We start from the raw sequence: 24,793 nt of genomic DNA on the forward strand, positions 1-24,793 counted from the left end.
ACCAGTTCTGTACACTATTGAGTATTACCTTGAAGGGTGTTGATATAGCTGAAGAAGGCCTTGTGATTGTCCTTAGCCTGGGAAGCTGTCCTGACTTCATAATTGGCCATGTTGAACCTTATTTGACCTCTTACTTTCTTGTTTAGTTGAATCACAGTGTCTATGAAAGCTGCTCATTCTGATTTTGGCCATAACTTTGTTTCTTTTGTTATATAGCCTGTTAAGGTAAGAATACTGCCAGTGCGATTATTTCTGGTATTAGATCTTGCCTTACTTCTGGTAGTTATGGCAGCCTCAATGCAACCAATTACATCTTTGTACAGGGTTTCTGTAGATTTTTCTTCATAGGTGGCTGTGTTAATGAGGTTTGGGGGAACTTTGAATTTTGACATACAGTTGCTTAATAGGATGTAGTTTGCTTTAGTATAGTTCCTGACTGTTACAAGTTTAGTTGGGTTTTCTGGGTTGATTTTTATTTTAAGGGAGACCATTGAGGACATGATACAGGGGAGGGTGCAACTCTCTTTCTTCCATGTTGATGAGTACTAGGTCCAATATGTTTGATCCTGTAGTTTGAGAGTGCACTGTCTGGTCCAGGGTGTTTGTGATAATAAAGTTGAGGAAACATTATGTCTGTGAGTTAGAGGTAGTTTATATTTCCCAGTCTATAGAGGGTGGTTAAAGTCTCATATGAACAGGGCATTTGTTTGGATGGTTAGCAACTCTAGTAGGTCTAGGTATGAGTTGTGAGCTTTGTGGGTCATACATGGCAGCCTTTAGCTGGCCAGGACATGGCATGGAACCTTTATTTATTTTATTTATTTATTTACATTTGTTGACCGGGAGTGTCCGCTTGGATGTAGGTCCATTTTCAGTGGAGGCCCGGGGAGAAAAGCTCCACAGTTAAAATAAACAGACAGTAGTTACACTGGATTACATAGCAATTAACAATTTGATTAACATAGCAATTAATTACAAACATATTTACAGATGAAGAACATAGTACATCAGTAGAAAACTAGAATCTTTATCTGCGAAGTACATAACAGACATTAACAAATGTTACAATAAGAAGTTCCTGCTGTATAATAAGTACTAGGCTTATGATCATCTGAGCTTGCTACAATCAAGGTAGTTAGTGGGGTGGAAAGAAAGGTAGTGGTTGGATGGGGTGGGTGATATTAGAGTGGGAGTTGCAAGGGCATAGCCAGCATGTTTTTAGGTGTGCTTTTAGTAAAATTTTGAAGTGTGTGCATGATGGTACGGAGGTAATTGTGCGTGGGAGGGAGTTCCATAATTTGGCTATGGTTCAAGAGAATAGTGCTTCAACAGCAGAGTTATTGGCTTTAGTTGACCTTGTCGATTGAGACTTGAACATGGATGAACTCCATAGCATCATCCTGTTTAAACGAGCTAGAGTTGTCTTTGCTGTTAATGTCAATCAAGATACCAGCCCCTGTCTGTGCTGCTGTTGGTCTAAGTGTGTGGAAGGCACTGTAGACTTTGACTGACGGAGTATTTTCTATGGCATTAAACCAAGTCTTGTTAACAGCACAGATGTCTGCATTCTCCAGACTGAGGAGAACTCGCATGGTGTGGAGTTCCTGTTTGGGCTCCTAGCATTGAGTAATAACACTTTAAGGTTGCTTTGAGGTTTTTTTTTTTTTGGCAGTTTTGTCATTATGACATTGCCCAGTAAAGTTTTAGCCAATATCCAAAAGTGCAGGGGAGACAGGTGCCGACTATCCTTGGCAAACCAAAGTCATCTGTTAACCATGTCCTTCCATGCTGATAAATATTAGATTCCCCTGTAGTGACACCAGAAACTAAGCCAGTTATTAAAATCAATCATTTTCTGTTCATACCATGGCATCATACTTGGTGAAGGTAGAATGCTGCTCAGTGCAAAGCACGTACCCATATGTGACACATGTTCAGAGAGATCCATAATGTCTCTTTATGTAGCCAGAGAGGTATGCCTCAGGTAACTTACACCCTCATGGACAATGCTCTGTGGTGCAGTGACTTGAGTGTCTGCATGGTATTGCAGAGCCTAACTCCAGGGCCTACTACATTATAAAATTATGTTAGAATATAATGTCTGAGGCTTCTTACAAAGTGTTACAAGATGATCGCACTGATAGTTTTTTTTAGAGAATATAAATCCATGTTGTTACCATGTTTTGGATTATGAATTATTTCTAATGCTCATTTTAAGGCATTACAGTCAGATTTTTATTTTATACCTGTTTTTATGGTCTTCTCAAAATCTACAAATCCTTGATTAATCTTCCCAGGTGTCGTATTGTATTTTTGCATGGAACTATGTTTGAAAAACTGGTTTCACATTTGGATAAGTGTTTACATCTGCTAGTTGCAATGGCTAAATCTTATACCAACGATTTTTTATCAATTTTTGGATAACATTAATGGATTATATACTAGTATGAAACATAATTTTGGTATTCAAGCTGTTAGCTATTTTTTACCTGATGGACTAGAGAAAAGTGCTCTTTTATATTTATTAGAGTTTTGTTTGACCCATAATTATTTTTACTTTAATGGAAGTATTTTTTTACAAAAACATGCAACATGGATGGGAGCAAGCGTTGATTACTCATATGATGATATTTTTATTTATTTTGAACAAAAATATATATATTTTTCCTCAGATATATTTTTATCATATAAACTTTTTTGTATTATATGTAGATTAATTGTTTTTTTTTTTATATTTCAGGGCCTGTTACATCGTTTGATGAATTTTTAATCTATTTAAATTCTAATGACTTGGCCATTATATTTCCCAGATGTTGTAGTAATCGGACCATGACATTTCTAGATTGTAAACTAACTTTATAGGTTCATAGGTTCATAGGTTCATACTAGGCTATCTGCCCTGGGGCAATTATAAGCCTAGCCCGATTTTGTTTGGCTTACGCCACCCCTTGATTTGAGTATAATGTGCCCTTTTTAAGGTTTAGTTTGCTGTGCCTCTGTCTAATAGTGACACTGAAGTAATCCCCGGGACAAACCTACGATCCCCCATCCACTCATCAAGATTCTTCTTGAAGAGATTCAGTGAGGTGCTCTGCCTAACATGAATTGGAATTCTGTTCCAGAGCGAAGGGAGCCTCTGGGTTATGAATCTGTCCCTCCAGCAAGTTCTATTTATTTCAGTGCTGAGGTTCAAGTCCCTCGAGCGTGTGGCTCTAAGGGAATTAGATTTACTGAGGTGGAGCATGTCCATTAATTCTGGATTGGACATAGCTTTATATGTCAGGCATAGATCGCCTCGAAGTAGGCGGTATGCAACTGAGTAGAGCTGGAGTTTTTTTAACCGAGCAGCATATGGCATCTGTTTGAGTCCCTTGATCCTCTTGGTGAGGTACTTTTGGGGTCTTTCTAATTGCTGCAGGTGTCGGGTAAGGTACATCCCAAAAGGGGCATTGTATTCTATGATGGGACTGATGAGGGATGAATAAAGGGCACGATTACCTCTCTTGATCTAGATGTGAATCCTTTCATGATGAGGTGGGCTATGTAAAAGGTCTTTCTAACCACTTTGGCAATGTGGTTGTCAAAGGAGAGATTGCTATCAACTTGGGTCCCCAGATCCCTAATTACTTTCTCTGTACTTAATGAGTTACCACCTATGTGGTAATTTGTGGGCACATTGTTTTTGCCAAAGGGTATGATTATACACTTTTTGGCATTTAGCTTTAGACCATGGCTCTGGCACCAGTTATCCATCTCTGTGAGACCTTTTTGAAGGATGTTTGTGTCAGCTGGAGAGTTGATTATGGTGCCTAGTTTGCAGTCGTCTGCGAACTTGGTGAGCCATAGTCCTCCCACGTTGGCCTGTACCTCGGAAAAGTATATACCGAACAAGAGCGGTCCCAGGACAGAACCTTGTGGGACGCCAGTCTGACATGGCTCCAGCAAATCTCACTCTGTGGGTTCTGTCTTTGAGCCAGTTTGTGACCCATCTTGTGACATAGGGGTTTATATTTAAGCTGGATAGCTTATCTATGATGCCCGAGTGGGGTATTGTGTCAAATGTCTTTGCTAGGTCCAGATAGGCTGTGTGGACTACCTTCCCTTTATCTATGGCTGTGGTGACTGTTTCGAAGAAGTCAACCAGGTTCAAAAGGCAGGATCTGCCCTTGATGAAGCTGAACTGGGTAGGATCTAGTGTCTGTAGGTCTCCATTGTCTTTGTTTATGAACTCCATGATGATCCTCTCCATTGCCTTGCAGACTAAGCTAGTCAGGCTTATGGGGCGATAGCTTCCAGGGTCCTTGGAGGCTCCACCTTTGTGGAGTGGGACCACTGTTGCTGTACACCATTCTGTGGGCACATATCCTGTAGTGAGGCTGAGACTGTACAGCTGTTTTATTTGAGGGATTAGTTCTTCTTGGAGTTCATGTAGGACGCAACCCGGGATGCCATCTGGTCCCATGGAAGCAGTGTTTTTTGCTTTGGAGAGGGCGACCTTCACCTGAGCATCAGAGATGTTTGGGAGGCAGCCCTCTGCTGGGATAGATACTTGCTCTTTTGGGGGAGGGGGTGGAGAAGTTTGCACTGAACCTGTCTGTCAGGATATTGGCGATGTCTGTGGGTTCAGTGTATTTTTTGTCGTTTAGAATCAACTCAGAACAAGTCTGGGAGTTGCACCCAGGTTCCTAACATAACTGAAAAAGCCTTATGATTGTCTTTAGTGTCCTGAGCAATTTTTCTCTCAAAGCTGGCCTTGGAGGATTTTATGAGGGATCGTAATTTTTTGCTAGTACTGATCAGGGATGCCTTCCCTATTAGGGATTTTGCTCTATCATGTAGTATCTTCCTCCTTCTGTTGTACAGTTTATTTATGGCTGGGGTCCACCAGACAGGATGCCTGCCTTTGGATGTTTGGGTTTTGGTTTTGTTTGGGATAGCATGATCCATGCATTCCTGGAGATGTCCGTAGAATGCGTTTATATAGGATTCTGCAGTTTGGGCCATAGTTTCCACTGGCCCTGGGGCCTTGAAGGATTCCACTTTGGTTTTGAGAAGTGAGAAGTTCGCTTTTGAGAAGTTTTTCACTGTGGTTTTCTGGGCTGGGGGTGGCGTCGGGATGTGGACATCCAGTGAAATTAATTTATGGTCTGATCTTACCAATGAGGGATATACTTCAGGTGTGGAGCATAGAGTCCCCATGTTGGTAATGATCAGGTCTAGTATGTTATACCCTCTTGTGGGAGTGGTGACTAGTTGTTCCATAGCATTTGAGTTTATAATTTCCTGGAACCTTTGGGCTAAGGTGCTGGGGCTTGAGTAGTGCTCCCAGTCTACGTTTAGGTAGTTGAAGTCGCCCAATATAATGGTGTTCTGAGAGATCTTCATGTTCTCCAATGTTTTCAGGAAAGCCGAGTGGGATTCCTGACTTTGAGAGGGTGGTCTGTAGGATGCTATAAACTGAAAAGCAGTCTTGCCCACTGTTAGTTGCACATGGATGGTCTCCGATACTTTGTGCAATGCCACTAACCTGGAGGTGTGGATATTCTTGATAAATATGGACACTCCCCCTCCTTTTGTGGTTCTGTCCAGGTTTTGGGACCGAAAAGCATGATATGAGGTATAACCTGGTAGTGCTGGGGTGCTCTCTGGAGCCTTGAACCAGGTTTCTGTCACTGCACAGATATCGATGTTCTCCATACTGAGGAGAGCTTTGAGTGCGTGCATCTTGAGGTTAAGACTTCTGGCGTTTAGCAGCATTACCCTTAGTTTCTTGTTTCTTGTGCTGTCTATGGAGGTGGGTTTGACTTTTGAGCCTTGCCTAAAAAAGGCACAATGGGGGTGGCAAGAGCCTTTGCCAATATCCGAAAGCCCAGTGGTGACAGGTGCAAGCCGTCCCTAGTGAAGCAACGTGGCTTGTCGAGCATGTCATCCCAGGCTGACAGACACTGGATCCCCTTAGAATGACACCAAAATTTTAGCCAGTTGTTAAAATTGATCATTTTGTCTTTGTAGTGTGGCATCATTCTAGGTGAGGGTAAGATGCTGCTCAAGGTCAGGGTCATACCGGCCTGGGCTACATGATCAGAGAGCTCCTCTATGTCTCTTTTCATGTAGTCCAGGGAGGTACATCTCAGGTCATTCACACTAGCATGTACAATGACTGAGTCATATTTGTATTTGCTTTGGAGTGACCTGAGTGCTTGCATTATGTGGCGGATCCTAGCGCCCGACAGGCAGCTCACTGTGACCTTCTCTTTATTCAGCCTGGTGAGCAGGACATCAGTGTGTCTGACAATAGAGTCACCTATTACAAGAGTATCAGGTGTGTTATTCAGCCTTAAGGGCTGTGGCTGCTTGGCACACTGACTTTGTGGGCTATGTGTTGTGCGTGTTTTGTTTTGGGGTAGCGTTTGCTTGGATGTCTGCTTTGGAGGTCTCTGTTGCATAGGTAGATTTTTATGTAGAGCCTCCGAGTATGTTTTTGTGTATTTATGTGTTTGGTTCGCTGATGAGGTGGGACTATGTGATACTGGAATTGTGTTGTGTGAGGTTACCTTCTCCTCCTGACTGGTTTCACCAGTTTTGAGATGAGAGAGCTCAGCCTCCAGTTTGGCTATATGGTTGCATCTCTCACATATATTTGAACCTGTTTGGAGGAGGAGAGGGTTGTCCGTGTACATGAGACAGTTGTAACATTGCCTCAAAATTCCCAGATTCACCAGCTGGACTGGAGAGGAAACCATTGACTGACCTTTGGACATGCTAGAGTAATATAGGGAAACTGAATTAAGACGGACCAATAGGGGACAAGGTAATCGTAGAGAGTATAAGAGTAAGTAGTGCTTATGGTTTAATAGTGCTAACTTGTAAGATTACTTATTTGGACCAGTGAAGGGCCTTAGAATGAGAATATGGTGTTTAAATTGAGAGATAGAGCAGTTCTAAGGGAAAAAGTGAAGAGCAGACTTTGTGGAGCCAGGAATAGTTTAAACCCAATTAGGCGGCGCTGCCCGTTGTTGCGCTATGCACAAAAATGTGCAAAACCGCGCAAAACAGGGATTTAAGAGAGGAAGATCAATGAGTTAGGAATTGACCCAAAATGGCCAATAAAACTACAGTTTCAAGTCAGTAACCACTCCCACAGGGGCAGGCAGGCTGCTCAATGTTTATCACTGCCACTGATGAACAGAGAGACTTCCCTTTAGCCCAAGCAAAAAATGGCCTCCAAGAAACTTACAAACAGTTCAGAACAAAAAGCCTGTAACTGAACTTTTTTAAATCCCAGAAAAGTGGGAAAAAAGCAAGAATTTTTTGTTTTTTCAGAGATAGCAGAGGTTCACAAGTATCAACAAGTTATAACAGTGCAATAAATGACCCCACACTTGAGTGCTATGCCAGAGACAGATAAAATGCAAGTTTTGAGAAAAAAACGATTTTAAAAATAAGTGCAAACAGGAAATTCAGTAAACAGCTCTAGGTTGTGCTCTAAATACAGTTACTAATGCAGAAATCAAGTTTAACAAGCCAGAAAATGCTCAAAGTAGGCGGCTATGCAGAAAAACTTAGTAAATAGTGGAATTTATATGCTTTTATGTTTAGAAAGGATATGGCAAATAATTATTTGTTATGGGCAAGTAGCCATTTTGCTTATACTTTAAAATTATTACCCAGATGAGAATTTATTCAGGAAACATGATTTTGTAATACTTTTGACCCTTGACTCTTTTTTTCCTCTCATGTTTTGATTAATTTTAATGGATTCTTACAATGTGGACTGGATTCTTTCAAGTTCTTATGCCCTGCAATTAATGAGTGGAAAATCTCCAAAAATGTTACTGACAATTCTGAGCCAATTCATTTCATTAGTAAATATAGTGATATTGCTGAAAAAATGCTGTAGTGGTTAAGTCTTATTGATAGATTTGTGATAAAACTTTGTTTTTTGTTCTTCCATCTCAGCCTTCTATTTTTTATTCCTTTGGATACAGTTTGAAAAAGGGGTTTGGTTTAGTAAGTTTGATTATGTGTAATACAATTACTGCTCAAACCTCTGTAACAAAACCTTGTGATGGTTATAAGGTTTGTAGTTTTGCGGCATGGATTCTTTTTGGACTTTTCCTTTTAGAATGTTCTCTGTTTATGGTTGTTTGCCTTGCCAATCTTCTATGATTATTTACGATATTATATGTGCATGTAAATTATTTTATATTGGAAAAACTACTAGAATGGTGGAAATTAGAATCACTGAATTTCTTAAAGACTATAGGAGCAAAAATATGGAAAATTCAGTAGGTGAACATTTGTGGAAATATGATTGAAATGTGCAACATTTAAGATTGTTTTTGTTATGAGACAAGTTTCTAAGTTATCAGGGTATTCTGACAAAAATAGATCTAAAGTACTGTATAGAATGGAAGTTATTTATATATTGCAGTTTAACGTTTGACACCTGATGGCTTAAATATTGGTCTTCCTTGGAAAGTTTTCCTATAGGTTGATAGATTAATGGGGGGGGGGGGGTCCTGTATATATGTGAATTTTTCTGATGTTTTTTGTAACCTTTGAAAAGTTTATTAACTTGAGTCTTTGATTCTGTTAAAGCCTTTTTATTACTCCCACCAGCTTTGTTTTGTTTATTTATGCCTAATTATCCTTGTTCCACTGCAGATCCCTAGAGAAGCCCCATGGAAGGCACCTCATGCTGAAGAGTGGGACAGAATGTCAATGAAAGAGCTCATCGACAACATTTGCTGGACAAAGTAAGAATTTTATGTTAAAAATTGTATTAATGTATTTTCAAATGTTTGTGTACTTCATATTTGTTCTCATGGTGTAGCTGTTAGTACTTGTTTGACTCTGGCATTTGTTACTATATATGCAGGATCGTGACAATATTAACTTTACTTATCCTGTACATTGAAGATATTAATTTAAGTAAGCCTTGCTCATGTTACTGCTATTTAATGCACTTTCCACAATAAGCTACATTTTTCTTAAAAATATATATATTAATTTAAGTATTTCCAATTTCTAATTGTTTTTTTTCTTTCTTTGCAAAGAAAGTGCTCTTGGTTCTTGGTTTTATGCTATTAATTAACATATCTAGGTAGATGTGTTCAACTACTTAGAAAGGCTTCTGATGTACATGGAACTTTAATAATGTATTATAGTCTGTAAAGTACTACATAATGTTCAGAAGTTAGTTGGCTGACCCAGTGTTTGACTTCAGACTGGATCTTGTTGGTGTGGGATGATCTTGTACTTTGTTTGCAGAAGTACCCCTTAGTGATATAATTTCTAGGGTGCTTTATGTTTCATTTCTGCTTTACATATTTCTTTCTGATGCCAGTTCAATCTGTACAGACATGTAGCTGCTAATAATTTAATACCTTCCATACATGTGTCAGTTTAGTTCCAAATTTTCTTCCCAGTTTTCTTTTTTGGGGAATGCACCTAAAATATAATTTCTCCATCACTGCCAGTACCTGTATATAAATGGCTACCGTATACATACTGTCCTGTATTTTCTGTCATAGAATGTAAGTTATATAAAATTGTTTGTAATTTTTTTTTGTCTGCCATCGTATTAGGTTTTCCATTTTTTTTGTTACAAAATAATTTTTTTTGCACATCAGATTCACAAATGTGCTTACCTTAGTCATGCTGCAGACCATACCTACTTAGAACAAGCATCAATGTAACTGACAAATCAACGTTCAGGTCCTCTGTTTTCATTATCACTGTGTTTCAATGCTCACAGTGTAGGATATGAGACTGTATGTCATAGTTATTTTTGTATCAGATGCAAAACTACTTGTCTTGATTATTTTTGTGTTATTTTGTGACAAGTGTCAAACACATTATCAAAAACACATTGGACCACATATTTACACATCAGGACTTAACAATTAAAAATATCTCAAAGTACTGAATGTAGAGTAATGGGAACTGCATTTTACTGTTAAAGTAATTTCTAGGAATGTCATCTGTCCATTTAAGCATTGTCACTGAAGATTAAAGGGTCTATTTTTTCTTAAGTAGTAGATTGTAAACAAGCAGAGTATTAGGATTTCCATATGTTTTGAATGGATCTGTCATGAATTGACTACTTGCTTATTGCTGACTACATTAACTGTGAGCAGAAAAGGAAATGTCCTAGTTTGCTAAACTGCCAGTGATACATTTCTTTTTCTGTTTGCAGTATAAAAATTGGAAGTTGCTTTACTTTTTAGTTCAGACGAAATGTTCATTGAAGAACTTACTGCATCTGCTGCTTACTGTTTGCATGCAGGTTTCCTTACTTTCATAGTCTTTTTTTTATTTTTAATTAACTGTAAGGTAACTCTGTAAGGACCCACTGGATCTAATGCAGATGCAGCAGGAAGACTATTGGCTATTGAATAGATTGTCTGCTGTACTGGTCTGCATTGGGTTTATTCCTGAAATTCAACACAGTTGTTGTTGTTGTGTCTTTTGGCTTTTCCCGGTTAGGGGTTGCCACAGCGGAACTCTGGTCCGCTAATGATTGGCAGTTGATTTTTACGTGCCGAGTTGCCAACCTGATGCACAACCTTGAACGAAGGTACGCCAATTCACGCATGTCTCCACGCAGAAGACGCTCTAGCTGAGAACCGAACCAGACAGCGTCTTACTGTGAGGTGACAACGCTACCGCAGCACCACCACCAAGGATTCTTGAAATACAACACAATGATTGCCTAAATTTCAGCAGAGGATGGGACCAGAGATGGATGATCATTATATAAGATGCCTGTGTGGAAGCTTAGCTCAGGAGTCCTCCTGAGCATTTCTCTGCATCATCATCAGATGTCATCTTATGTCCAGTACTAATGTAAATTTAACAAAAAAAATATATATAGAATGTGAAACAAATCCAGACATAATCAGGGACAATCAGGAACACTTTTTAAAATATTAATACTATTAACATGCAAAGATAACAGAATAAAGAAGAGAATGTGCATTTTCTGAAGTAAAATAAGTTTATAATTCTAATTGTTGTAGATAATTGTCGAGTATAATCCATCACCTTTTTTCTCAAAAATTGCCACTTTTAAGAAGGATTTGGTGGGCTATAGCAACATTTTAAGCCAAAATCAGGGACAGCTGGGTGGTATGCAACTATTTATTTATTTTATTTTATTTTATATTTGTTGACCGGGATAGTCCAAATGGATACTTGTCCATTTTCAACGGAGGCCCGGGGGGAGAAAAGCTCCATACATACATACAGAAAAACTGTTACATTAATCAAGTTAAAGCACTGTTACAGATACAGTACATAGGATAAAAGTCATTCATTCTGTCATATATAAATCTGATTTGTTATAGCATAACAATTTAACAATTAGGAAGCAATGTAGGGGTGGTCAAAAGACCTCTTGAGCAGATGTTTATATTGTCAGAATTAGTCAGGATTAGAGCAAGGACATAGCCATTGCCTTTTAAAGTACTGTTTTAGTTTTTTTTTTAATTGGGCTAGAACGGGTTCTGAAGTAAGCTCAGTGGGAAGTGAGTTCCATATTTTACCAACAGAGTTGGCATATAGAGAATCTCCAGATGAGTTGTTGCTTTTGAGGGTTTGGACTTGTAATTTGTTGGATGAGCGAAGTGTCTTGAGGTTGCTGTAAGGGGTGATAATTTTTGCAAGTACGGGTGTGTTTTAAGGTTGGTAGAGAATTTTATGTGCTACTATTAGCTGATTGTACTGAAGTTGGATAGGCAATTCAAGCCACCCTAGATTCTTTAGGTTCAGACAGTGGTGTGTTCTGTATGCTGCTCCAGTGGCAAATCTAGCAATATGGTTAAAGCAGCTAGAGAGTTTATTAAGGTCAGACTTACTCAAGTTTGTGAAGAGAGGGGATTCATAAAGGAGGGTGGAAAGTAGATGCGTACGAGCAATTACTGTCCTAGCTAGTGGAGTGAGGAAAGGTTTGCTCTTGTGTAGTTAGCCAAGTTTTTTATTAACTTTTTTAATAGTTTGATTAATATGCATATCAAACGTAAGGTTGTTATTAACTGTTACACCTAAGAGTTTGGTACAGGGATCTGGGACAATGACGGTTTAGTTGTTAGATTTTATAGTAAAGGTTGGAGCTTAGGCTTTACAAGTGGGGGAGTAAAGCAGTAGCTTCATTTTGTTAGGATTTAATAGGACACATGGATCACAGAGCCAATTTTCGACAGTATTAAAAATATTTTGGGATAGAGTCTGCAGACTTAAAGGGGAGGTGGCAGAGCAAATCAAAGTGGAGTCATCTGCATTATGAATGCAGGTGGCTGTTGGGATGACTGTGTACAGGTCATTAATAAAGATAGAAAATAATAGGGGTCCTAATATAGAGCCCTGAGGGACCCCAAGGGTGATAGGTAGAAGGGAAGAAAGTTTGTTCTGCCATACTACAGCCTGTTATCTACCACTCAGATAAGATTTGAACCATTGGATAGCCTGGAAATCTACGGGGATAGTTTTAAGTGTGTGTATGAGTAGTTGATGGATGACCTTGTTGAAGGCTTTGGAGAGATCAAGAAAGAGGACAGAAGAAAGCTTATTGTTGTTTTGGTTTTGAATAATAACACTGGAGGAGAGGAGGGCTGTGGTTGTACTGTGGAATGGTCTGAAATTATGCTGCGAGTTAACCAGGAGATTGTGCTGAATGAGATGGCTCAGGAGTTGTTTATGGTTGCACTTCTCCATAATTTTAGCCAGGAGTGACAAAATAGTTATAGGTCTGTAATTTGACAGTTCAGTGGAACTGCCCCCTTTGTGGAGTGGAATAACATGGGATGTTTTCCAGATGGAGGGGATATTGGCTTCTGATATAGTTCTGTTGATCAGGATAGAGATTGGGTATGCTATGGCATCCGCAACTTTTTGTAGCTACTCAGCTGGGAGGAGATCCATTGAATGGGTGGTAGGTTTTAGTTTCTTGATTAGGGCATGGATAAGTGATGTGGAAACTGGTTGAAAGTTAAAGGGGAGTTGAGACCTAGGTGCAGCGGCATTAGGACTTGGGCAACTGGGAGATAGTTGGTTAGCTAGTGACCGGATAGTTTCTCTGAAGAAACTATTAAAGGAACTGGTGATGTCTTCCGAAGGTTTTTGGATGGTAGCCGAGGGGGTAGGAGTTGTGCATTGCCCTGGATGAATAAGTTTATTTATGCCTGCCCAAAACTTTTGCAGATTGTTTTGATGCTTCTGTTGTAAATGGCAGTAAAAGTTTTTTTTATCTAGGGTGGTAGATTTTTTAGTGTTGTTCCTTAGTTGTCTAAATCTAAGTTGATCTAAGGGGGATTTTGTGGTATGCCAAGTGGTCCAAGCTTTGTTTCTAAGTAAGAGCATTTGTCTGGTTTCTTTTGTTTTCAAAACTAGGATTTTGAAAAGTTATTGTGATTTTTCAAATCACTCATAACCCTTAAAGCACAGATCAATAAGTTCCACTGCAGTGCAAGATGGTAAAGTATGCCATAAGGGTACTGTGCACAAGCTCATGTTATACTAAGCCCTAGGACTTTTCTCACCAGAACATTGTGATGTAGAGAAGTAGCTTGTGGTCTATACTGCCACACAACTCCGTTCTGCTGCTTGGCATATTATCTTGCTACTTTCCTGATAATACATTAGGATGGGGGATCCTGTACAATAGATGATTCTGCTACCTGGCACCCACTTTTCAGAGTACAGCCTGTATGTGCCTGTCCTGTCTTCACCAGATCTCTGTCACTTTGTGTATTATTAAATTTAAAAAATCAAATGCATTGCTGCATCAATTGGAACTGGAAATGAGAGAGAAAAGAGAGAGGACAGAGAGAAGAGAGAAAAGCGAGCAAGAGAGAGAGAGAAAAGAGACAGGACAGAGAGAAAAGCGAGCAAGGGAGAGAGAGAAAAGAGAGAGGACAGAGAGAAGAGAGAAAAGCGAGCAAGGGAGAGAGAGAAAAGAGAGAGGACAGAGAGAAGAGAGAAAAGCGAGCAAGGGAGAGAGAGAAAAGCGAGCCAGAGAGAGAGAGAAAGAGAGAGAGAGAGAGAACAGAGAGAGAGAGAGAGCGCAGAGAGAGAGAAGAGAGAGAGCAGAGAGAAGAGAGAGAGCAGAGAGAAGAGAGAGAGCAGAGAGAACCGAGAGAGAGAGAGAACACAGAGAGAGAGAGGACAGAGAAAAGAGAGAAAAGCAAGGGAGAGAGAGAAAAGAGAGAGGACAGAGAGAAGAGAGAAAAGCGAGCAAGAGAGAGAGAGAGAGAGGACAGAGAGAAGAGAGAAAACCGAGCAAGAGAGAGAGAGAAAAGAGAAAAGCAAACAAGGGAGAGAGAGAAAAGAAAGAGGACAGAGAGAAGAGAGAAAAGTGAGCAAGAGAGCGAGAGAAAAGAGAGAGGACAGAAAGAAGAGAGAAAAACGAGCAAGGGAGAGAGAGAAAAGTGAGCAATGGAAAGAGAGAAAAGAGAGAGGACAGAGAGAAGAGTGAAAAGCGAGCAAGCAAGAGATAGAGAAAAGAGAGAGGACAGAGAGAACAGAGAAAAGCAAGCAAGAGAGAGAGAGAAAAGAGAGAGGACAGAGAGAAGAGAGAAAAGTGAGCAAGAGAGAGAGAGAGAGGACAGAGAGAAGAGAGAAAAGAGAGAGGACAGAGAGGAGAGAGGACAGAGAGAGAGAGAAAAGTGAGCAAGAGAGAGAGAGGACAGAGAGAAGAGAGGAAAGTGAGCAAGAGAGAGAGGACAGAGAGAAGAGAGAAAAGCGAGCAAGGGAAGGAGAGAAAGAGAGAGAGAAAGAGAGAGAGAGAGGACAGAGAGAAGAGAGAAAAGCGAGCAAGAGAGAAGAGAAAGAGAGAGGACAGAGAGAAGAGAGAAAAGCGAGCAAAAGAGAGAGAGAAAAGAGAGATGACAGAGAGGAGAGAAAAGTGAGCAAGAGAGAGAGAGAGAGGGAGACAGGACAGAGAGAAGAGAGAAAAGCGAGCAAGGGAGAGAGAAAAGAGAGAGGACAGAGAGAAGAGAGAAAAGCGAGCAAGAGAGAGAGAGAGAACAGAGAGAAGAGAGAAAAGCAAGCAAGGGAGAGAAAGAAAAGAGCGAGGACAGAGAGAAGAGAGAAAAGCGAGCAAGAGAGAGAGAGGACAGAGAGAAGAGAGAAAAGTGAGCAAGAGAGAGAGGACAGAGAGGAGAGAGAAGAGAGAAAAGCGAGCAAGAGAGAGAGAATGAAGCAAACTTGGAATATAATGGTCTAATATAAAGGAAAATTAGTAGAAGAGGCTTTGCTTTAACATGCATTTTTTAAATAAGAATTATGAAAGTTTAACATCTGGCACTATTGATTATTGACTGACTGCAATCCACAGTGTGAAAATTAAAAATGATGGTGGGATATTCTGCAAAATCAGAGAGGACAAAGCTGAGAGTCATGACTAGAGTAGAAGAACAAGAACTTTCCCAATCTTTTGGCAATGCAATGTAATGGACTGCTATACAGCATCAGAACACAACAGCAAGAACCTTGGCAACATAACCTAATGATCCTCTGTAACAGATTATGACCAGATTTATTTGATCATATGGTGTTTGCAATTACAGTGTGCTCTTAAAATACAGATGTCTAGAAATTCTTTTTGCCAGTGAAATAAAGCTCAGTGGTATCCATTTGAAAACCACAGACTGCATGTGATGCGACGCTAATTCTTGTGGCAGTGGATTACGGCTGATGAATGTGAAAGTGAGAGCAGAATAACAGGAATGTTTGCTAGGCACACTAAGGCAATCATAAGGAATGTATCACCCATTCCTTTTGTGAGTGTAACAGTCGGCCCTGTGGAGAGGATTATGAACAGGTTGTGTCTGACCATAATGTGACATGGATGTCAAAGATGTTCACCCAACAAATAAAGCTGGAGAGGCAAACCTTAACATTCCTTTCCAGAATACATAGCAAGCTGCTTATTATCAAACACTAGAACATAATTCTTTGTAGTGCAAAGAACAGGAGCTTTCTTGTATTTATGTATGTATGTATGAGGGGGGAGAATGTGCCAGGCTATCATTTGATCAAAATGTTGGGAAAAAGCTGTAAAATACACTGCACAGCATCCAGAAGCCTATGGCTTCTGAGGACTACTGGCAACCAGACCCCCTTGACTTCATTTAATTCTCCAACAGTTATCCATCTGTCCATCAATCCACAACTCCCTCTTCCTATTTTTGCACATGGAGTTGGGGAGTCAACTCAACAGTGACAGTCATCTAGAGCCAAGTATCACACAGCCAGGTGGCTAGCCCTGCCATGACTATAATTTCATACCACACATGTGGGCGTGCACACAGACAGACACACACACACACACACACACACACACACACACACACACACACACACACACACACACACACACACACACACACACACATCTATGGCCAATTTAAAGTGTCCAAGACACCTACTGCATGTCTTTGGAATGTGGGAGGAAACCAGAGGAAACCCACGAGAACACAGGACGGACATGCAGAATCCACACAGATATGTATGTATATATATATATATATATATATATATATATATATATATATATATATATATATATATATATATATATATATATATAGATATATATATATATATATATATATATATATATATATATATATATATATCTATATCTATATATCTATATATATATATATATATATATATATATATATATATCTGTAAAACACACACACATACACACATACACGCGCGCGCGAACACACACACACACACACACACACACACACACACACACACACACACACACACACACACACACACACACACACACATGTACACTGCTTCTAAGACAGATAAAAAGGCACATGTGCATCTCTGTCCTGCACCTGTGATCATTCCTATAGCTCATATTTTCACTAGGCTTCGATCGACTTGGAATGCTCCTTCCACCTACCAACCATCTGGCATCTAGGACACTTGCAGATACTGTGTCACAAGAAGTGGAGGAACACACCATTTCCTATGTCTGAACTAAGTTAAACACAATTTTAATACAGTCATTAAATGAAGTTATTTGAATATCCAGATCATACCATTTTTTAATTATGGTAAACGTTAAGTACTACAGCAAAAAGATCCATTCTTCAAATGGTTACATTAATTTAAACGTGCAGGTGTACCAATATAAATCTGAAAAACAAAGAACAAAAAATTCTGCAAGTATACCTCCAATTTATTACTAATCAAAGATGCATAAAAGAAGGTGGATATCTTCAAGTAATAGTATTTTTGTAAAAATATATTAAAACAAGTTATTAAATGATAGAAATAATCCATGCCTGCCATAGTCTGTGTAGTGCAAACAGAATGAATGTACTGCACCAAAGCAAATGGGAATGTGCATATTGAGAGTGTGTATCATGCATCTCCAGCACATGAAACACCCAGTAGCTTCAATAAAAAGATCCACAGTGTAGTAGATTATTTAAAAAAAAAAAGGTAATATATTTCTTTCTAAAATAACTGTGGTGCATAACGTTAATAATTGCCCCATTGATCACAACTGATACTAAGTTAGCATTTGCTCCAATGGGCAAAATGTGCTAAACATAGGTAAGTCCCATATCATCCATGGCTGGTCAGTGATCATTAGTATATTATCAGTTTAACAGTGTAACAGATTATTCTGCATAGTGCAAATGCTTTCTTATTTGCCTGCAGTGTCAGTGGTATAACAGGTAATACACTAGCCTTTTCTAAAGAAGGCTACGAGCTCTATTCCACATCAGGTAGATGGATTGCTGACCCTGAAATGCAGCATAAGGGGGGGGGGGGGCTGCACTCCTGAATTTGTCATCGTTTGTATGAGATGTTAAACTGAGGTCCAACAATTATATATATTTTATGTGGGTTTTGTTCAATGTTCATTATATTGTAAAAACTGCAAGAAAAACCCAACCAAGCTAGATTTTTCATTGTGTGATACCTTATACCTCCTGTAATGAAGGCCTCTGGGATAAGCCTTTAAAGACATCAAGTATTTCAGTTACATGGCTTCTGAATGTCCATGATTTTTGTTTTACTTTTTAAGTTTTTATGGTTACATTCATGCCAATAAAGCCAAACCCCACTAGCTATGGTTATGCATGTAAAAATATTGGCATTTTGATTTGGAGGATCACTAGACATTTGGGAGAGGAAGTTTGCCATTTTTCCACTTTTCTGTGATCTTGGAATTGGTATATGTACCTAGCTGGGTGTGGATGCAGAGGGCTTACCCCTGTATAAAACCTATGTTTTTGTTGATTTTGTTATGTTTGATCATTTCTGGTTGATTTAAAGTAGGACAATGTAGTGGGTCAAGTGATACAGTTAAATATAGTCATATGTATGTAGTTTGATTTATAGTCCCAGATACCACTCAAAGTTTAAAGACAAAAAGACAGATGCTACAGATTATGGCTTGAGATCACAAACAGGAAAATTAAAACAAATTTAGAAACTCAGAGACCAATACATAGGGGACACTAAACAATTTCAGATACCAATACATGAGTACAAATAAAAATGACCTTGATTTGCATTTGCAAATGTGTATGTGTGTGTGTGTGTGTGTGTGTGTTTGTCTCTCTCTTTATAGATATACACATACACACACATATATATATAAAAATATATATATTTATATATATATATATATATATATATATATATATATATATATATATATATACACACACACACACACACACACACACACACACACTCACACACTCACACCCACACGTACACGATGTAATATGTGTGTGCCTTTGTGTGGTAGCATTATTTACATACTGGTATAACATATTTTCTTCCTACTACTTTTGTACAGTTTTCTGTGTCTTCTGGCCAGGTTGCAGCTGAAGAGTCGCATTACCAGAGTTTAACCAGTTAGCAAATAATAAGTAAATCAATTGTACCAGAAAAGGGTGGCCTCTGGAGACCATTTATGGGTCTCTCCAGACTAAACAAGTACTACAGGGTAAACAGTTCAAAATGGTAATGTTCCAAGCCCTGTTTCTTCTACTTATGAAGGATGTACTGTTGACTACCTTGATTATGAAGCATGCCAGTCCACACATCCCTGTTCACAGGGATCACAGACTGATGTTCTTTGTATAGGTCATTGTTACAGTATATATCAGTACATATTAGAATTAGTCTAATGCAAGCTGTCATCAGAAGGTAGCCACTCCTGCTGGAGTGTGAATGTGGGCAAGCCTCATTATGCCCTTCACATCTTTTCCCCCTACACCTCCTTATGTCCCCGATCCAAGAAAACTCCACTCACCATGTTGAACTTTCTGGTATTTGTATTCATGTTCTGCAACTGTGTAGAGCTGGCACTTGATAAAATCACACAGTACAAGCATGTTCAGCTCATAAAATCTGCAAACCCACAACTCATATGCAAGCAGAACTGCACATCTGAAGTAGTAAAGGAACGCAGTAGGCACACAAATGAAGTCCAACAGTATGTTCCACAATTTACAACTGTACGAATCATGGTGTATACTGTGGAGCAGTGCCAGGAAGTTGAGAGTACAAGTGTGGAATATTTGCATTGAAGTACAAATCCAGTGTCCCACCTAAAGCAATATTGAGCTCAACAGATCATCGCTTAAGAATAACATCAGATCAAAAACATGTGAGCATAGCTAACTCTGTGGCATAGAGAGATAAAGCCCCAAATATAAACCAGGCAGTCTGGGTTTGATTAGTGGCTTGATCATTTGAGGTGCTGGTAAAAGGAAAAGTATGTCCATCTTGGTAAGGAGGATGTGCACTTGGATGTGCCTCACAGTTGGTTTCTAGAGGGGGCTGGGAAATGCAGTGGGTGTTGTCAATAGGGCAACATGAGCGTTGTTTGAGTCATCATGGAGGTCAGAATTATCCACTAAAAAAAAACCCATTGCAAATCCATTCTTAAAGATAAGAGAGCATGCAAGGAGAGGGGAAGTTTGGACATGTAAAAGACATTCCTTGGCAGCAGTATGATGCTGTTCTGGGTGCCACAATCATCTCATTGGCACTGAGCATGAGTTGGAGCTAGTCCAGGGGATAAAGGAGAGCCCAGTACATTTAGTAGCCAAGAAAAAGCCCTGGGGTCAGTTGCAAGAAGCCACAAAAGTGTGGGGGATATGCAGGTATGCCTTTGCAACATTAAAAAAGTACAGGTACATTGCTGTCTCTGATGAAGGTTTTCAGTGCAAAACAGCTCAATAATGCAACCAAACTCTGTTATTCCACTTTCAGATTGATGCCACATATTCTGTAGCCAGTGGCAACTGCCACAGGAACTGATGACTTATCTCTGTAATATGAAAATGCCCTCCACTCCACAGTCATGGTAATGTGGCCATAATCATTTATGAATTCTTGTGTGTCATAGCAGCAGAGAAGGGAAATGACATGCTTTGAACTTATCAGCATATTCAAAAGTATTTGATATCAACAAAATGCAGAAATCCATGTCATACAAAATCAAAATACAGGGAAAAATGCATACACTATGCTGTTCAGTGACTACAGAGATCAGATCATATAGTTAGCAAAAGACATATTCACAAAACCAGCAGATTTTGGATTACCAAAAAGGTAGACACTTTTTTGCTTTCTTTATTCTAGTGGACTAGACTGCAACAGAAGTCAAACCAAGACAATATTTTACTACCTATTAGGAGCACTTGAAGGAAATATCATTGCTTTCATGATATTGGGGTATTCATACTTGGCTCAAAGTGGAATCTCCCCAGAGTTGCAGGTCAACACATAAGCACTAACATTTAGTTGCCTTTCATATTGTCAGTGACATGTCACTGTTAGGCTGCAATGTTGTGCAGAGGATTCATCTGGCAGGTGTGGTTGACAATCAGGGAATGGCTACAGAAATGCTGGATGAACATTTTCTTATGTACCTGTTCCTGATAGAGAAGGTACTGGTCACAGACAGATGATCCTGTTATATGTAGGAAGATGTGCACAGTGACCCACACCATAACAATGTGTGTCTGTGGATCCAGGTAGTATCCAGTCCTTGAATGCAACACTTCTTCCTTGGGCCCATGCATACAAAATCTTACACAACAGACTTTTATTTTTCTGAATCATGTTATACAAACAATACAAACTCGTGGCTGTCTGTGTAAAACCATTGTTAACAAACCACACACACAACCACACACATACACACATACACACACACACACACACACACACACACACACACACACACACACACACACACACACACACTATGTTTATGAATCCACTGGCCTGTCCCTTACTTTTGCTTCTTTGTGCCACAGGTCTACTGACAGTCAATCTATACTACACTTTTTTATTTTTGTCTTCTTGTCTTTTAAGTTCAGCTTATAGTTGCAGTACATTTTGCCCATCTTGTTTGAACAGATTTTTGTTTCCTCTGTTCAAAATGTTTAATGGGTTGATATAATCTTATATGCAGTTTAGTGAATACGTTTTATTTCCTTAAAGCATTAGCAATGGTATTGGTTTCTAATTTTCTAGGAAAATATTGGTAAATCCCAAGTTTGTGCTGTCTGACTACTAAAAGAACGAATGAGAAGGTCAATGAAAAAACAGTCAGTAAAAACAAAATGAAAACTCCAGCAAAGCTAAAACTTCCAATAAGTGACCTCCCAAACCTCTTGTATTAGAGGCACATGGGTTATATGCAAATGATCTTTATGAACATCAGATGTTTCAGTTAATTGGCAATTCTGAATGCCCATGACTTGTTTCATCATTTTAATGGATATTTTCAGACCAATAAAGCCAAACCCCACTAGCTGTGGATATGCATATGTTGGCCTTGTTATGACCTCATCAGCACAGCACAAGCAGAGTGACTAAGCATTAGAAACACAGGGCTGTTATACGCAGCTGATGTCTATTATCATTAGGGTCACTGCAAAAATATCCCAAACAACAAACTAAAACAACGAGTGAGAAGGTCACTGAAAAACCAATCAGTAAAAGCAAAATGAAAACTCTAGCAATGCTAGAACTTCCAATACATGACCTCCCAAACTTCTTGTATCAGAGGCACATGGGATATATGCAAATGAACCTTATGAACATCAGGTGTTTCAGCTAATTGGCAATTCTGAATGCCCATGACTTGTTTCGTTACTTTAATGGATAATTTCAGGCCAATAAAGCCAAACCCCACTAGCTGTGGAGCTATCTGAATACTGGAAAAAGATACGATTTTTGTGGAGATTGGTGTTTTAGGACAGACCGTTCATGTACCACAAACACCATTTATTCTTATATTTGGGGTTTACTATACTTGTCATCTAAATTTTTAAGTGTTCTAACCTAGAATATGTGTGTGTGTGTATATATATATATATATATATATATATATATATATATATATATATATATATATATATATATATATATATATATATATATATATATATATATTTTTTTTAATTTTGGTTCCATGTAACTGTGCTATAGAATGATAATAATATAGAGGATTATGATCGGGACGCTGATCCTAGCTGACTTACTATGTGTTCAACACATGACTGCCAAAAAGTTTACCTCAAGAGCAAAGATCTTGAGGTGAATTTCTTGGCATCCATGTCAAGAACACATAGGATAGGAGACCAGTCATAATTCTTTGTAGTGCTACAACTGCAAGTTAAAGGAAAAAAGGGGAAAAAAGCCATAAAGCACTTGGTGAGTGCTGTCATGAAGACAGTGTAGCACACAGTCCCTTCAGTTCACCTTCCCATGCCTGTCAGCTGTCCACTTTTTCACAAAATGTTCAGATTTTTATCTTATGTATTTGTTTTGTTCCTCATAAAGTCCATAGTTTTCAGAGAAATTACTGATGATTGAAGACACTAATAATGATAAAAACAAACATAAAAACGGATGTAACGGAGCCAGAAGAACAAACTGCAACATTGTAAAAATAAGTGCTTTTGTTCCTTTTGTTGATTCAATGGAACTTCATCAGAAATTTTGTTGAATCAACAAAAGGAACAAAAGTGCTTATTTTTGCAATGTTGCGGTTTGTTCTTCTGGTTCCATTACATCCGTTTTTGTGTTTGTTTTTATGGTTTATCAGTTATTTTTGGTACACTAAATAATGACAAACATTTAGGTTTCAGACTTTGTGTCCATCAGAAAATATAGGTGCACACACATCCTGTTTTTATGGTAACTTATAAGTGTATTACAGAAAGTCAGGGCACTTTACCAATGGACAGCAAGTATAACCAAGTATTTTAGTCTACCACTGTCTTTTGCTTGTATGTAGAGGCAGAGTTTACTGTCAAGAGCTAGAACTGACCTTAACAACTTTAGCAGGGATAACGTTTGTTAAGGTTGGGTCTATTGCCACTCTAGCAATTAACCGATTTGTCTTTTAACAAACATCAGAGTATAATTGGCACACTCCATGCACTACATTACAGTAATAGCCAGAAACATTGGGAGTAAAATTTACATATTTTATCTCATGAAAATGTCATTTAATTTTCTTGTGAGCAGTAAATCAGTGTCGCCAGATATTAGTCTAAGCAAACCTGTGAATTTAGTCCACTAACTGTTTTATCGCAGGAATTCCAACGAATGTACTAGAAAGTTAAACTGCAAGTCACTATACAGGTTGATGCCATTATAGATGAATAATAGTCTATTCCTTATTTAAACACATGTAAATAATTGTGAACTGTTTGCTGCATGCAGCAGAGCAAAACTGGTGTCATGCATACAGTTCAAAATACAAATAATATAATCATTTACAAATGTTTTGATTATAGGGCATGTAAACGGTTTGCTACTTTGTTTGTGAACGTAAATGTCACTGCAGAGCCACACGAAGTCTCAGCCCTCTGGTTTCTCTGGTATGTCAAACAGTGTGGAGGAACAGTTCGAATCTTCTCAACTACAAATGGAGGACAGGTATGGAAATGCCTTATTCTTTTAAAGTGCATGATTTTAATATGAGTTAACGTATTTTATTGCTCCATTTTTTAGTACTATGTTTCTGTAATTATTATTACTGTTAATGGTAAGTGGAATCATTTGACTGTTTAATTAAACAGCAGAACATCAGTGGTTCACCTTAGTTAACCATAGGTCAAATCTATTGCTACTTGGACTTGTACAATAGAGGTTCAAACAGCACCTGGCAAACCCTGTTTTCTTGTGGTCTGAACATTTTGTAGGGCAGGTTGGCTTTTTCTGAGATTGGAGTCAAATCACAAATGTTGTGGGGATTCAAGACAGTCAGCTGCTCATGCTAGCTGTTCTTGCTCCAGTTCTCATGTTTGTAATATTGTAACTCACCAGCTAAATCACTCTTGTTTTCTTCATGCAGAATAGTTTTACTCTGTTAAGAATATTACTCCGAAAATAGATATAAACACATTGAAATTCAGAGAGTTTCTTAGCTATGCAACCCATGCTGCTCAACAAGCTGAATTGCACTGTTCAATTAATAAAATAATTCAGACTCATCCATATTCTGCATGGTGTTGAACTGCATTAAGGAGAAATGCAAAAGTCTAGGAATTGTATATCTGAGCAGTTTACATAACTGCTTAGGAGGGTGACTTGGCAACTTCATACAGCATGCAATGCAGGCATGTATTCCCTGCAGATTCTCTAAGAGAGTCATACATACACACAGTCAAACACAAATACATAAAAACACAGAAATTCAGAGACAAACATGCACATACACTTACACTGAGACATACAGAGACATACACAAAAATGCATATTCACA

At 38.8% G+C, this 24,793-nt stretch overlaps 1 protein-coding gene across 1 annotated transcript in view; it reads left to right on the forward strand.

Moving 5' to 3' along the window:
* Window positions 1–24,793, forward strand: part of MAOB (monoamine oxidase B) — a gene marked incomplete at its 5' end in the record, with an annotated part of 474,299 nt that overhangs the window by 250,283 nt on the left and 199,223 nt on the right. Inside the window, 2 exons of the mRNA XM_044072378.1 lie at window positions 8,668–8,759; window positions 23,823–23,964. Of these exons, the coding sequence (XP_043928313.1) occupies window positions 8,668–8,759; window positions 23,823–23,964 (234 nt within the window). The remainder of the gene's footprint in view (window positions 1–8,667; window positions 8,760–23,822; window positions 23,965–24,793) is intronic.

This window comes from Protopterus annectens, chromosome 5.part0, assembly GCF_019279795.1.
Source record: "Protopterus annectens isolate FY-2018-M chromosome 5.part0, PAN1.0, whole genome shotgun sequence".
Lineage (NCBI taxonomy): Eukaryota > Metazoa > Chordata > Ceratodontiformes > Protopteridae > Protopterus > Protopterus annectens.